Genomic DNA, 16651 nt, shown 5'->3' on the forward strand with positions numbered 1-16651 from the left:
GGAATGATGAAATGCTAAGAAGCACAAACAGGCGGCAGAATTCATCACCTCCATCTTTGAATTGCTCTGACTCAATATAATTGAAGACGTGTCCTAAAGGAATAGAATCAGAATTTGATTTCACTTTGAACTTTTTGCGCCACAGTTGTTTTATGCGCACATATTTTTCATCTTTAGCACCAGGCATATGTCCAGTAGGTACTATTTCCATCTCTCTCTCACCAACAGGTAACATGAAACAGTCATAGACATCATACTTAGTAACCATAAACTCCTTCAACTCCGACGCCCTGAAAACATGAGAACCATCGCTGAAAGCCTCAAGAAATTCAGGAACATGTCAAAGTGGGAAAGTTCTGAGTTTAAGATGAAGCAGCCCCCCAAATCCAATCCTCTGTACAGCGGCTCGTTGGGCAATGTTCAGCTTACCAATAAGCTTGTGAAGCCGGTTGGGGCGACACTTAACGGAAGCCCCCCAAATCCAATCCTTTATTTGTTCACATTTACACTTCTCCTGAACTCACATTTACACTTCCATTATCTTCACATCTACAGTTCCATTTTAGTAAGATTTACAGTTTTAGTGTTCACGTTTACACTTACTCTATCCTCACATTTACACTTTGAATATCTTCACATTTACACTTCTAATTGAGTCAGATTTACACTTTATTTGATAACATTTACACTTCTCCTATCCTCACATTTACACTTTCTATTTGTTCACATTTACACTAACATTTACACTTCTCCTATCCTTACATTTACACTTTCTATTTGTTCACATTTACACTTTTTTTGGTTCACATTTACACTTGGGCTGTCCTCACATTCACAGTCCCAATTACATCACATTTACAATCCCCAAAAACAGACTCGATTAAAACCCTAACAAATACATTGACACTACCCATCAATTCAGATTTACACTATGAATTTAATTAAATATTCAAACACACAATAAAATCACATAAATTGAAACACACAATAAAATTGAAACACGCAATACAACAATTACGACTCAAGCATAATTTGCAAATTTAAAAAATTTAAACAAAGAAAAGAATAAAGGATGATCAATGAATTACCTTCAAACTGAGGTAAAGAAACAAAGATACGAACTACAAGGGTTTGAATGCGATAAAATATAGAAAAGAAATGGATTTGTTGTATTTGGTAAGCAAGAGAGATGGAACAGTAATGAATAGAAAAGAAATGAAGAAATGTGAGATGAAAGACAGGAATAAGGAAGGACGGTTTTTTGAAATTATGAGGAGGTTGTATGAGATATTGGAGGGAAGTTGAATAACGTGCAAGTGACTGATGAGGAACATACATGCATAATGAACAGTAAGTCTAATAGCCTAAGGAGAGAGGTAATTAGTCTACACATTATTATAATGTTATAAGTTACTTTTTGGTGTAATCTTAGCCATTCATCCTCAAAATCTAAGGGCTCTAAATGGGACTTATGGACTTAATGACTTAAGGTGGACTCACTTGATCCTTCTTCCATATATATATATATACATATATACATATATACATATATATATAGAGGTAAGATCTAATGAGTCCCTTACCTCATTTGAGTCCTTAAGTCCTTATAAGGACCCTTAGATGGACAACATCTATGGTGGAGATTTTTTTACAAAATGTAGGCCAAAAAAAAAAAGGAAAAGCTTGGCTATGAAAGAGGACAACAATTCCTGCAAATTGTCCTTACCAATGATCATTTCCTGCGGACAAAACCATATATCCTTTGTACTATGTTTCCACTTCCCACATTCTTCCTTCCTGAACACACTTAATTCCAACCTTTTTCTTTCTTTCTTCTCTCTAAAACCGGGTGCTTTCATCTCAAAACGAAGCTAAAGTTCTCTCTAAATCCTCCAAATCAGCGTAAACATGCAAATAATAGATGGCATCAATGGTATTTCTTCATTTTATTCATTCTTTTCAGTAACGTTTTCATATTTTTCAGTTGAATAGGAAGGATGAAGGTAATCATTACAGTTTTGCATGTCATCGAATTTGTTCATTCTTGTTTTGATTATTTGTTACTGGGTTTGGAATGAAGATTGTTAGAATTAAATCTTCATGCTGGGTTTTCATTAATTTTAGTTTGGATTAGCATGAACGCATTCTGACAAAATTTACATGAACATTTTTCCTATAGTTTTACATTTACACTTTTTATTGTTATATTTTTTATGTGAGTTAGCATTCTGACAAAATTTACACTTTTGTTGACATTTACACTTTTAAAGCCTCACATTTACACTGCATTACTGCTCACGTTTACACTTTTCCTGTACTTTTAAATTTACACTTTTTTATTGTTATAGTCACCTTTGCATTTTTATTGTTATATTTTTTATGTGAGTTAGCATTCTGACAACATTTACACTTTTGTTGACATTTACACTTTTAAAGCATCACATTTACACTGCATTCCTGCTCATATTTACACTTTTGGTGTACTTTTACACTTTTGTTGACATTTACACTTTCAGACAATCACATTTACACTTCCTTTCTGCTACACATTTGGATGTCAACACACTTTTGTTGTCTTTACACTTTTGTTGACATTTACACTTTTTTTATTGTTATAGTCACCTTTGCATTTTTATTGTTATATTTTTTATGTGAGTTAGCATTCTGACAACATTTACACTTTTATTGACATTTACACTTTTAAAGCATCACATTTACACTGCATTCCTGCTCACATTTACACTTTTGGTGTACTTTTACACTTTTGTTGACATTTACACTTTCAGACAATCACATTTACACTTCCTTTCTGCTATACATTTGGATGTCAACACACTTTTGTTGTCTTTACACTTTTGTTGACATTTACACTTTTAAAGACTCACATTTACACTGCATTACTGCTCACGTTTACACTTTTGCTGTACTTTAAAATTTACAATTTTTTATTGTTAGTCACCTTTGCATTTTTATTGTTATATTTTTTATGTGAGTTAGCATTCTGACAACATTTACACTTTTGTTGACATTTACTCTTTTTGCTATAGTTTTACATTTACACTTTTTAATTGTTATAGTCACCTTTTAATTGTTAATATTATAGTTTTAATTTGAGTTAGCATTCTGAAAACATTTACACTTTTGTTGACATATACACTTGTTCCGGGTGTAATTCCGGAGCAGAGTTGTGACCACGTAAGCTTGTTGAATGATGTCTTTGCTTGACTCTTCCTTTCGCTCTCTCCTGTAAAGATGAACAAACTGAGGGCTCGGCTTGGTACCGAGCGTACTCACTCCGACGCTCAAGTCAGTAAACTTAAAGAGATTAAGGGGTTGTTTGGTTAACCATTAAATAACACAGGAATTTCAATTCATGTGAATTGCAAAATGGGTAACTTGTTTGGTTACCCCAATTCACATGAAATAGAATTACCTTGGAACTCTAATTCCTCCATAATGGAGGAAGTTGCTTACCTAGGCCCCCCTAGGTAAGTGAGAATGCCTACATGAATTGCATTTCCTTTATGCAACCAAACAACTTTTCCTAATTCACATGAATTCTAAAATCATGTGATTTATCACTTCCTAGACAATGCAACTTCCTACATGCAACCAAACGACCCCTAAGTTGTGTGTTACTTGGCAAAGTATATTGTAGAGAGATAAGGGAGTTTATACCAGATTATTAGTGTATTGTGAGATAGTTTTTCGGATGAATTGTGGATCGTTTTCTCAATGAGGATTGAGGAGTATTTATAGACTTTCACCTTTTGTCACGTAGTGGCCAAGTGGCAGAGCAGGTGGAAAGACTGTTCTACCCTCGGCCGAGGGACCCATGGCAGGCCGGCTGGCCTGGTTGACTCCATGCCGAGGGGACTGGATGTGAGTACGCGGATATGCCTCCCGGCTGGCTAGTTGCCTAGCCGAGACCCAAGTGACAGGCCGACGACAGTCGCGCGTTGCTTAGGGTCGTCTAATACGTTGACTTGCTGTCTTTTGGCTTTGACCTTGCTCAATATGTTGACTCGGTCAGCGGGTGCAGAATATGCCCCATCAATTTGCCCCCAGCGTAGTCTATGCCATGGTATGGACCTTCGATGAGTGTTGAGCGTATTTTGCGCAAGTTGAACTTCTTCCCCGGCTTCTTCTTCCTCGGCTTGGTTCTGTTCAGGCCGTACCGTATCCCCCCTCCACATGGATGTGTAATGGACATCCGATGTGGAAAAGAAAATGGCGCTGGTCGAGACCAAGGTTGAGAGTGTCGTGTGCTTTTGATTGCCCCCGGTCGGTGCTGCCAAGCTTGGTTGATTAGCTGGCCGGTGGCGAGTAGATACCAAGGAGCATGTCGAAGAAGATTTGTAACTGTATGTCGATTGACATTCCGTGGCTGCATGCTTGACACGTGGCGTGGCATTGATTGGTGGACGTTTCATGGGCTTTGCCTTGATTGGTCCGCTTCATGGGCTTTGCTCTATAAATAGAGCAGTGTGCCCCGTTTTTTGGCCATCAAACTTCATTTTCTCAAAAAATTTCCTCTCTCTTAGTTTTTTCGAAGAAATTTCTCTCTAGTCTTCAAAGCGTTACTCGGCGTAACACTTTTTCCAAGGTAAACAAACAAATTTTTCCAACTTTTAATTGTTAAGTTTTTGTTGTCACTATGTCTTCTGCGGATGCTCAACCCAGTACCTCTGCGACGGGGGGCGAACCGTCGCATCCTGATGAACAGGAGCCACTGGTTGTCACCCCGATAGGGTTTGGGGGTCCCAAGTCGCCTTATCCTGAAATTGATCCCCAATTTTTGGAGGGTTTTGAGGATGATGATGATGATGAGGCGACTCCTTCTGTCGTAAAGAGGAATAAGTTCGCTAGTTGGACGAATAAGTTCGCTAGTTGTTCCGGTCCTGATCTTTTTGAAGACCATTACTCCTTCGGCAGGGGGTATAAAATTGTTATCCCTGAGGATGGTCAGGCGGTCTGTTGCCCTCCTGATGGCTGTATCGACGTGTACATCAGACATCTGGAGTATGGGCTCCGATTTCCTCTTAATGAACACGTCGTAGCCATAATTAAAGCCATGAATGTCGCCGTGGCTCAACTGCATCCGTTGGCCATTAGGACTATTATTGGCTTTGTATGGTTATGTCTTTTTAAAGGGGAGGCCCCAACGGTGAACCTCTTCCGCCGACTCCACCATCTTCGGCGAGCTACCCTGTGTGGCACAGGGGTGGTACAAAGATACTGACCGAGGCGGGTTATGTTACCGTTTCAAGCTGACGTCTTGCAAGGACTGGAAGGGGCGGTGGGTATACGTCGAGGTTCCGGAGGACTATCCGCTGCCCCGGTCCTTTCAGAGCCGCGTCAATTTGCGGTGTGAGAATCAAGGGGAGCATGACAAATATGTCTCCCGGAATAAGCTTAAGATGGACGCCTTGAAGGTCTATCTTAATGAGGACGAAACGCGGGCAATGAGGCTGTTTGAGGCTGAGAAGGATGGCACGCCGAAGGGATGGATGCCCCCGACGCAGATCGTTCTTCAGGATGAGCTGCTCTGCCACGTCGGCCTCATATCGGCCCTCAGCCAGGGTGAGTCGGGTCGGTATGAGGCCCATCTTTGCTTTTTATGTTTCTGTATTTGAACCTTGGTTTATTTCTTTTGCTTAACTCCTGCTTCGTTTCTTTTGCGGACCGATTTGGCCGGAATCGCGCTGTCTCCGTCCTCCGTGAGGTTGGGACTTGACAAGAACGGGAGAGTTGTTGAGCCGCATCCTAAGGCCGCGCCACGTGATCGCAGACCGCCCCTCACGAACTTATGGAGCAAAGAGATTGAAGGCATTGGATGTGGCGGCGGCTCAAGCGCAGATTGCTGGTAACGTGCCGCGCCGGAGACCAAAGACAACGTCTACGGCGGCAACGACATCAACTCCAGATCAATCTGTAATCCCCATAGTCCAAAAGGAGCAGGTGGTCGTCGACGTTGAAGAGGAGGTCACCGTTGTGGAGGGTCCTCCTCCTTTAAATAAGAGAAAAGAGGTCAATTTCTGCTTATTCGAGGCCGGAAAGGAAAGGGACCAGTAGGCCCTCCGCCCAAGAAGGCCAGGATCGGCGACGGATCTTACCCATGGCTCGGATTTAGCAGGTTCATTGGGCATTCCTGATGACAGGCTCTCTGACATGTCAATGAATGTTGACATGGATGCTTTGTCTGGATTTTTTGTAGATCAGCCGTCGCCGGCTGTCGTTTGCACTGAACGGCAATTGGAGAAGCAGCCTGTGCAGACGGGCGATAGAAATGGCACCGCGGACTCCTCATCCCAGAAGGTTTCCCCCGCTCAGCTTGTGGCGGAGGGCGCAAGGTTGTCCAAGAGGCTGGCGAAGTGGACTGAACTAGCCGGTGCTCATATTATGGAGCAAGAAACGGTCATGGCTCGAGCTGCCCCTGTGCTTGAACGGCTTAGACTCGATCTTGCCGCTGCTAAGAAGGAGGCCGAGAGGTCGAGGGAGGACTCCCAGGCCGCCATGAAAGACCTCCTCGCTGAGCGAAAGCTTAGGGAGGACGCTGAAAAGGCGGTCCTAGCCGAGAGAGGCAAGGTTGAGGCTGGAGGCTGACGCCGCTAAGCCGCCGGAGGAGAAAGACAAATTTGAGGGCGGCTATAAGGCCGTGGTTGAGCGAGGAGAGAGATGGAAGGCTCTGCATTCGGCCGAGGCGAAGGAGCACAAGAACACAAAGGCTATCCTTGCCCAGGGAGAAGGACATTGAGACGCTGAAAAACGTCATCATCCCTGACATGTGTGCCCAGTACCGGGACCAGGCCGAAGATGCTACCAGGGATGTAATTAAAGAGCTCCTTCCTGAAAGCTCCTTCCCGTGGCAAGATTTTGACCGGCTTCTTGATGAGAAGGAGGTTGCTGCGGAGGCAAAGGCTGCGGAGAAGGCAAAGGCGGCGAAGGCCGCTGAGGAGGCTGCGGAGAAGGCGGCCCGGGATGCTAAGGTGAAGGAGGCCAGAGAGGAGGCTGAGAGGGCCAAGGCAAGTGAAGCCGCCAAGCTCTCCTCTCCGGGCCGCCCACCGATGGTGATGCCGCTCTGCTGCTGCCGGTGGCGAGCAGAAACAAGCATAGGGAGACGGGCGGTCGTCACCGGATTCACCCGACCCTTCGAGACGGCTTCACTGTCGGGGCCAACTATTGAGCCTTTCCTCCCTGCCATCCTTTTGGCGCTTCAAGTCTTATGTCTGTAACCTTTTGTTGTACCTTTTGTTTTTGTTAAACTTTGGTAGGTTGTGTTTAGGCTATCCCTATGGGGACGGCCGTCGACTTTGTTTTGCCTCACCTGTAAACATTTTTCAATAAAGTTTGTTTATTTTGCCTTCATTCAGTTGTCTTCTTACGTTTCAACATATTGAGTGCTTTTTCGTTTTTACTTTCGGCTTGGCCGAGGCAGTTAGAAGGCGCATCTCAATTGTACTTAAACGTTTTTAAACATGTTGGCATGTCGGTCGCTTCCTCCTCCACTCCCGGTCTTAGCCGAGGCGGTCAGATTTGCGCTTCCCAACCGCCGTTGTGAACATGTTAGCGTATCGGTCGTTGTGTCCCCGTCACTCCCGGCTTTGGCCGGGGCAATCGAGGTTACGGCTCGACAGCGTTCAGATCTGTAGACATATTGATCGCTTCCTCTCGCCACTCCGGATTGGCCGAGGCGATCAGTTTGCGTTTCTCAACCGTACTTATACGTTCCTAAGCATGTTGGTCGCTTTCGCGAGTATCAATCGCATTGGTAGTGACCGCCGGTTGGCGTCTACTAAGCATGTTGGTCGCTTTCGCGAGTATCACCGCCATTGCGGTGTGATCGCCGGCTTTGGCCGTGGCGTCTACCTTGGTACGACTGCGGAGGGGACAAGCATCTTGATGGAAAATTTGGATCATTCTTCATAAGGTATAATCACGCGCTGGGGTGTCCACAACGGTCTCGGACACCTCCGCCGCTATACAAAATATTTCCTTAAGTTGTCCGTGTTCCAGTGGCTCATTAAAGGAACACCCTCCATGTCTGTCAGCCGGTATGTCCCCGGCCTCATTTCTTCAACCACCTTGTAGGGTCCTTCCCAGTTGGCCGTCATTTTACCATGGATGTTTCCTTTGTTTGTGGCGGCCGACTTTCTTAGGACTAGATCTCCTACTCTTAAGTCCCTTTTGTGGACCCTACGGTTGTATGCTCTTCTTATTCGGTTTTGATAAACTGCCAAGTTGAGCCGTGCCGTGTCTCGACTTTCTTCGACCAAGTCTAGGGAGGCTCTTAGGCCTTCCTCATTTTCGACTGGGTCAAAAGTTTGCGTTCTGAATGTCGGCACCGCTGCTTCAATTGGCAGGACAGCCTCAGACCCATAGACTAGGTGGAATGGACCGTACCCCGTTGCTTCTTTCTCCGTGGTTCGAAGTGACCACAGGACGCCGGGTAGTTCATCAGCCCATCTTCCCTTTAGATCTTCAACCTTATTTCTTAGCCCGTTCAGTATTGTTTTATTGGCTGCCTCCGCCTGCCCGTTGCTCTGAGGGTGGCAAACGGAGGAGTATGCGAATTTGATACCGAGCTCTTCCAGCCAATTCATCACCATGTCACTCCAAAACTCTCGGCCGTGGTCAAATACCATGACTTGGGGTAGCCCAAAACGAGTTATGACGTTCTCCCAAATCACTTTTCTTACGACCGCCGTGGTCTTGGCAGGTACCGCGACAGCCTCGACCCATTTGGTGAAGTAGTCAACGGCGACAATTAGGTACTTTCTTCCTCCGGAGGCCGTCGGAAATGGCCCTAGTAAATCCATCCCCCACTGTGCAAATGGTAGGGGGCTAAGTACTGGTTGCAAGTCTCGGGAAGGTGCATGTATCACCGGAGCATGCATCTGACAATTCTTGCACATCTTGGTCTTAGTTCTGGAATCTTTCAGCATGGTCGGCCAGAAGTAGCCGGCTCGGAGAGCTTTGTGGGCTAACGTTCTCGCCCCCATGTGATGTCCGCAGATGCCTTCGTGAATTTCTGTCAGTATGAGCTCCGCGTCGGCTGGGCCGACACACTTCAAGAGTGGTCTTATTACCGACCTTCTGTATAATTCTTCTTCGAACACCAAGTACCTTGCGGCGATCCTTCTTATCTTCTGAGAGAGACTGCGGTCCTCCGGTAACTCTTTTGTAAGTTTATATTTCATTATCGGAGTCATCCACGTCGTCTCGGCTTCGATGTCGCCCACCATGCCGACGGTCTCAGTGATGCTTTTAGCATTCCTGATATCCACCAGTACGGTTCGACTGACATTCTTGATGCTTGAACTGGCAAGTCTTGAGAGAGCGTCGGCCCGGTTGTTATCAGACCTGGGGATGCACTGTATCTGGAAAGATTTCAATTTTGAGGTGTCAGCTTTTACCCTCTCCAGGTACCTTATCATCCCATCGTCTCGAGCCTCATACTCTCCTCTGATTTGATTAGTGACTAAGAGTGAATTTGTTTTCACCACAACATGCTCCGCCTCGGCAGCTCTAGCTAACTCGACTCCAGTTATCACCGCCTCATATTCGGATTCTTTATTTGAGGCCGAGAAGGTAAACTTCAAGGCGTACTCAAACTCGTCCCCGTTAGGGCTAGTGATAAGGATGCCGGCTCCTGAGCTGTTTGCCGTGGAGGACCCGTCGGTGTATACTTCCCACACACCGGGATTTGATTCTTCTTGATATGTGCACTCGGCCAGAAGTCTCAAAGTGCGCCTTTTTATCGAAGGCCTCGACTTGTACTGAATGCCGAAGCCGGATAGCTCCACTGCCCATTTGATAAGTCTGCCGGATTTTTCGAATTTTTCCAATGCTTTCTCCAATGGTTGGTCGGTTAATACCGTCACGAGATGTGCGTCGAAGTAAGGTTTCAGTTTCCTTGCGGCAACGACGACGGCGAAGGCCGCTTTTTCGATCAGTGGGTAGTTTCTTTCGGCAGCCAGCAGTGTATGGCTGATAAAGTAAATTGGGTGCTGCTGCTTATCTTCTTCCCTGACGATCACGACACTGACCGTGGCCGAGGTAACTGCTAAATATAGATATAGCGTCTCCCCCAGCGTCGGCCTGGACAGGGTCGGGAGTTTTAGAAGGTGGGCTTTCAGTTGTTTGAAAGCCGTGCTCTGTTCCTCCCCCCAGCTGAAGTTTTTATTCCCTTTCAGCACTTTAAAGAACGGTGTGCTCTTGTCGGCCGACCGAGAGATGAAGCGGGCGAGAGCCGCCATCCTCCCGGTCAGCGTCATAACCTCTTTTCGATTCCTCAGCTCCGGTAGGTCCAGTATTGCTTGGACTTTCTCCGGATTGGCATCAATTCCCCTGGCACTGACAAGTACGCCGAGGAACTTACCGGCCCGGACACCGAAGTTGCATTTCTTTGGGTTAAGCTTCATTCTATATTTCCTTAGTGAACAAAATGTCTCGCTCAAGTCGGCCAAGTGCTCGCTGTCAGACTTGCTTTTTACAATAGCATCGTCGACGTAAGCCTCGATGTTTCGCCCTTTTTGATCTTGAAACACTTTGTCCACCAGCCTAGTGTAAGTTGCGCCAGCGTTTTTCAAACCGAACGGCATCATTTTATACATGTATGTGCCGTGTATGGTGATGAATGCGCACTTAGGCATGTCTTCTTCGGCCATGAATACCGATGGTACCCGAGAAGGCGTCTAGCGTGCTCAAGATAGTGTAGCCTGCCGTGGCGTCAATTAAACTATCTATTCGAGGCAAGGGATAGCAATATTTAGGGCACGCTTTATTAAGATTGGTAAAATCAACACACATCCTCCACGGCCCTGATGACTTCCTCACCATTACAACATTTGTTAACCACTCAGGGTAAGTAAAAGGCATGATAAAGCCCGCCTCTAATAGTTTATCTACTTCGGCTTTGATGGCCTCATCCTTCTCGGCGGAGGAGTTCCTCATCTTCTGCTTGACAGGGCGAGCGGTGGAGAGTACGTTCAGCTTGTGAACGATCACCTCCCGGCTCACGCCTGGCATCTCGGCTGCTGAGTATGCGAAGACATCTTTGTTCTTCCTCAGCAGGTCTAGGAGATCGGCTCTGAATTTTGGCTCCAGGTCGGCACCGATAGTTACGGTGCGCCCTGGGTCAATTTCCACTTCCTCGGTCTCGGCTCCTTTGACCATGCCGACGTTGGTGTGCATCGGATCACCCTCCTGCTGTAGGGATGGGCTCTTCCCTTTCTCTGATTTTTTCGCCACTTTGAGGGACTGCATGTTGCACCCCCTGGCAGATACTTGGACATTGACAATTTCATCTCTCTCGTCCTTTGAGACGAGCTTTTGTGCCTCCCCCCGGTCCGAGACATACATCAATGTCAAGGCCCGGATGGACATCACTGCATCGGCCTCGCTCAAAGTAACCCAGCCTATGAGGACATTGTAGGCGGACGAACCATCAATAACCACGAACTCAGAAAAAACATTTTTAGCCGCGTCCGCTTGGCCGAACATCACCGACAGTCTGATTGACCCCAGGGGTACCAGGCCGGCCCCGGAGAAGCTGTACAACGGGTTGGTGCAGGGGCTCAGGTCTTCAATCTTCAGACCGAGATTGAGAAAGCACTCCCTGAACATGATGTTCATGTAGGCGCCTGTGTCAACCAGGCACCTCTTCACCAAGTGGTTGGCTATGTCTAGGTGGACTACGAGCGGGTCGCTGTGCGGGGCGATGACTCCTTCGTAGTCCTTCTTTCCGATGGTTATATCGGGGACGGTGGAAGCGGGGGTCGCTGTTTTGGGCACAAAGTTGATGGCTTGGTATAGCTCATTCAGGTGCCGTTTGTGCCCATTAGCTGACCCAACGTTCTCGTTTCCTCCGATGACAACCTGGATCACTCCCATCCTCTGGAATACTTGATTTTCTGTTCGCCCCGTCGGAGCTTGTTTCCGGGCCTCCAGCTACATACTTGCTGAGGGCCCCCTTTCGGATTAGCTCCTCGATGGCGTTCCTCAAATGCCGACAGTTGTCGGTCTTATGTCCGGTTTGGCCGTGGTAGTCGCAGAACTGGCTAGTGTCACCGTCCCCCCTCACCTTGGGGGGCCTTGTCCATTTCTGCCCTTCGTTCTTGCTTAGGGCAAAGACCTCGGCCGGTGATTTGACCAGGGGGGTGAGACCGCTGTACCGCTTCTGGGTGTATTGTCCCGAACTCCCCCCGGCGCCGCCGAGTTCTGTTTCCTATTAAATCTTTCAGGTCGTGACCTATTAATGTCACGGCGTCCTTCGTCTACGTTGTCCCGGCGGCTCCTCCTCTCTGGGTGCCCAGCTTCGCTGTGGCCTACCCAGGTCTTGTGATAGTCTTCAACCTTGATGGCTCGGTCGGCCATCTTTCTGGCGGAGTCTAGGTTGAGGTCTTCGCACTTGATGAGCTCGTTTTTGAACTCGCCTTTCGGGAGGCCTTTCATCAGCGCGAAGTCCGCCAGTTCAGTGTTCAGCTCTCGGATCTGCTGAACCTTAGCATCGAATCTCTTGACATAGCTCCGGAGGGACTCGTCCTCCCCCTGTCGGATAGTCAGGAGATCTGATGTTTCCACGACCCTTCGCTTGTTGCAAGCATACTGGGCTATGAAATTGTCCCTTAGGTCGGCATAACAGTACATCGAGCCATTAGGTAGCCCCTTGTACCAACTCTGAGCCATGCCATGGAGGGTCGTTGGGAAGACTCGGCACCACACCTCATCGGGTTGCTCCCATACCGACATGTACGACTCGAAAGCCTCGGCATGGTCGGTCGGGTCGCTATCCCCTTTGTATGATATGGGCGGCAACTTCAGTTTAGTCAGCACAGGGACTTCGAGGACATAGGCACTGAGGGGCTGTCTGACCACGTGTCTAATGACACGCGGCGATCGGCTCCTCGCAACCTTAGTCCGGCTTCTCTCCCCATGGCGGGAAGGGCTTCTTGTTGTCCGACTTTGGAGAGTCGGACTTCTTTCTTCATTTCTTCGGGGGTGGCCTCGTTGTTGCCGCGGCGACGCTGTCCTCCCGCGAGTGGGGGAAGGACTTTGGTCTGCCACTGGCACCACGGGCACCGCCGACGTCCTTGCATGCCCAGCTCCTTGTATTACTCCGGTCAAGTTGTTCGGAGTCACTTTATGGGCCCTGGTCACCTGTGGAGGTGCTCCCGCCCCTGTCGCCGTGACAGGGGTAACCGGCGTACCACCCATCAGGTCCAGGAATAGCTTCAATTTGGCTGCATCGATCACATGTCCCATGACAGTGACTTGGCCGGTGGGCAGCGGTGTTTCTGCCTCTCTTGGCATCCCGTACTTCACCGGCTCAATGACTCGGCCGGTGGGGGACTGCCCGATCTCAGAATTAGGGAACGTCTCATCCTGGTAGAATTCAGTTTCTACGCTCACAAGTTCTGGCTGTTTTGACATCTTAGCTCTTTGAATGGTTTTTTTGGTTGTTTTTTTTTTGTAAGGTAGGTGACCAGCTTTTAGTATGGTTCCCACAGACGGTGCCAATTATTCCGGGTGTAATTCCGGAGCAGAGTTGTGACCACGTAAGTTTGTTGAATGATGTCTTTGCTTGACTCTTCCTTTCGCTCTCTTCTGTAAAGATGAACAAACTGAGGGCTCGGCTTGGTACCAAGCGTACTCACTCCGACGCTCAAGTCAGTAAACTTAAAGAGATTAAGTTGTGTGTTACTTGGCAAAGTATATTGTAGAGAGATAAGGGAGTTTATACCAGATTATTAGTGTATTGTGAGGTAGTTTTTCGGATGAATTGTGGATCGTTTTCTCAATGAGGATTGAGGAGTATTTATAGACTTTCACCTTTTGTCACGTAGTGGCCAAGTGGCCAAGTGGCAGAGCAGGTGGAAAGACTGTTCTACCCTCGGCCGAGGGACCCATGGCAGGCCGGCTGGCCTGGTTGACTCCATGCCGAGGGGACTGGATGTGAGTACGCGGATATGCCTCCCGGCTGGCTAGTTGCCTAGCCGAGACCCAAGTGACAGCCGACAAAGTGTCGCGCTGCTAGTCGGTTAAATTTAATCTAATACGTTGACTTGCTGTCTTTTGGCTTTGACCTTGCTCAATATGTTGACTCGGTCAGCGGGTGCAGAATATGCCCCATCAACACTTATAAAGCATCACATGTACACTGTATTTCTGCTGACATTTACACTTTTGCTGACATTTACACTTTCAGAATATCACATTTACACTCCGTTTCTACTGACATTTACACTTACACTTTTGGATGTTTACTTTTACTATAGTTTTGACATTTACACTTTTGATGACATTTACACTTTCAGAACAGCACATTTACACTTCATATCTGAGGACATTTACATTTACACTTACACTCTGTGCACATTTACAGACTTGGTAAAATAGAATGGGGTTCAACCTGACAGGCAGGAGCTGTGTAGGGAGGTGGAGAAGAGGTTTACACCGTACATCGGCCAGGAGTTTGGGGGGGTTGAGGATGCGGTGACTTTTTATAAGATATACGCCATTGCTTGTGGGTTTGATGTACGTAGGTACACAACAAAAAAATGGCGTGGCGGTGAGATCAAGTCAAAGCTCGCCGTCTGCAATCGAGAAGGTTTCGCTCACAAGACGCCCAGAAAAGATCAGGATGACGGACCGGATGGGGAGAAGTCACAGAGGATATTCAGGGTCACTAGAGTGGGGTATAAAGCGAGGATACGACTATATATGAAGAATGGTCTTTTATTAATTGACCGGTTCCACGAGGGTCACAATCACGAGCTTATCTCACTTAAGGACAGAGAGTTCCAGAAATTATCGCGTAACATAACAGATTATCACAAGATGATAATCGTTTCAAACTCAAGGGTTTGTAATACATAATCACTCTCTATACTAAATAAATAATTCCATTCATGTTATATTTATATGACGTATTCATTAATGATTGATTGGCAAACAAGATAGGAGCAACAAAAACATACAGAATTTGCAAAGAACAAGTGAATGGATACGAAAACATTGGAGCAAGCTTAAATGATTTTAAGAACTTCCATAGGGATCTTAAATGTTTCATTCACGAACGGGATGGTCAGTTGTTTGTTGACCATTTCAAGGAAATGACTGAAACAAGAACAGGTTTCTACTTTGACTATGACCTTGACGATGATGGCAGCCTACGTAGGGCCATATGGGCGGACGGTACCGCCCGAGATAATTACAAAATTTTTGGTGATGCGGTGTCATTCGACCCAACTTACTCCACCAATAAGTATTCTATGGTATTCACACCATTCACGGTGTTGACCACCATAAACGATCCGTGACGTTACGTGGGGCTCTTGTTGCAAGGGAAGATTATGAGTCGTTTAATTGGGTTTTCAGCCGGTTTTTACAAACAATGGGGGGTAAGGAACCCGAGTACATAATTACAGATCAGGACCCAGGTATTATCAAATCTGTCCCTCTTATTTTCAAGACAAGCAACCATCGGTTCTATATGTGGCATATAATGAACAAAATGCCAAGTAAGTTTGGCGTCTCGAGAAGCGATTATAATGAGTTCATATGTAAAATTAATGACCTTATATGGGACGATGAGCTTGAGGCAGCAGAATTTGATGGTATCTGGGAGCAAATAATTCAAGATCATGGTGTTGGCGTAAATGATTAGTTTGCAGATACATATGCTATAAGGGGACAGTGGGTGATGGCGCATTGCAGAGACTTGAGGATGGCGTCGATTATGAGGACAACTCAAAGATCAGAGAGCGAAAATAGGTTTTTCAAGAGGTTTGAGCACAAGTCAGGAACGTTGGTTGAGTTTTGGATGCGCTTTGAGAGCGCTATGGACCAACAAAGACATACACAGAAGCAGCTTGACAACATGGATAAGCACTCGTCCATAGCAACGTCAACACATCCGGCATTAGAGATTCATGCTGCAAAGGTGTACACCTATTCAGCTTTCCACAAATTCAAACAAGAAGCCATCTTCTCAATTGATACATGTAGAACAAGAGGTTTCACCGAGAGAGGCGAGCTAGAGGTAACTCTCAAAAGATTCAACCAGAAAGAAGAATTTTGAAGTTGTGTACAGTCCAGGTAGTTTACACTTCCTATGACATTTACACTTTCTGTTTTTATCTCATTTAAATTCCTATAACTTAACATTTACACTTCTAATAACTTAACATTTACACTTCCTATTAGTTTACATTTACACTTCCTATTAGTTTGCATTTACACTTCTAATAACTTAACATTTACACTTTACAATTGATGACATTTACACTTTACATCATATGACATTTACACTTCCTATACCTTAACATTTACACTTTTCCACTTGTTGACATTTACACTACATTTCATGACATTTACACTTTACATCATATGACATTTACACATTTAAATCCCTATAACTTAACATTTACACTTCTAATACCTTAACATTTACACTTCCAATTAGTTTACATTTACACTTCTAATTACTTAGCATTTACACACTACATTTCATGACATTTACACTTTACATCATATGACATTTACACATTCAAATCCCTTAAACTTGACATTTACACTTCTAATACCTTAACATTTACACTTCCTATTAGTTTACATTTACACTTCTAATTACTTAGCATTTACACTT

At 45.9% G+C, this 16651-nt stretch overlaps 1 protein-coding gene across 1 annotated transcript; it reads left to right on the forward strand.

Moving 5' to 3' along the window:
- The first annotated feature begins 298 nt into the window (after positions 1-298).
- On the forward strand, positions 299-15323 carry LOC141649148 (protein FAR1-RELATED SEQUENCE 5-like). The gene is made up of 3 exons (XM_074457847.1): positions 299-448; positions 14401-14865; positions 14961-15323. Exons 1-3 carry the CDS (start codon positions 299-301, stop codon positions 15321-15323), a joined length of 978 nt encoding a protein of 325 aa, XP_074313948.1.
- Positions 15324-16651: the final 1328 nt, after the last annotated feature.

The sequence above is a fragment of the Silene latifolia genome, chromosome 1 (assembly GCF_048544455.1).
Source record: "Silene latifolia isolate original U9 population chromosome 1, ASM4854445v1, whole genome shotgun sequence".
Lineage (NCBI taxonomy): Eukaryota > Viridiplantae > Streptophyta > Magnoliopsida > Caryophyllales > Caryophyllaceae > Silene > Silene latifolia.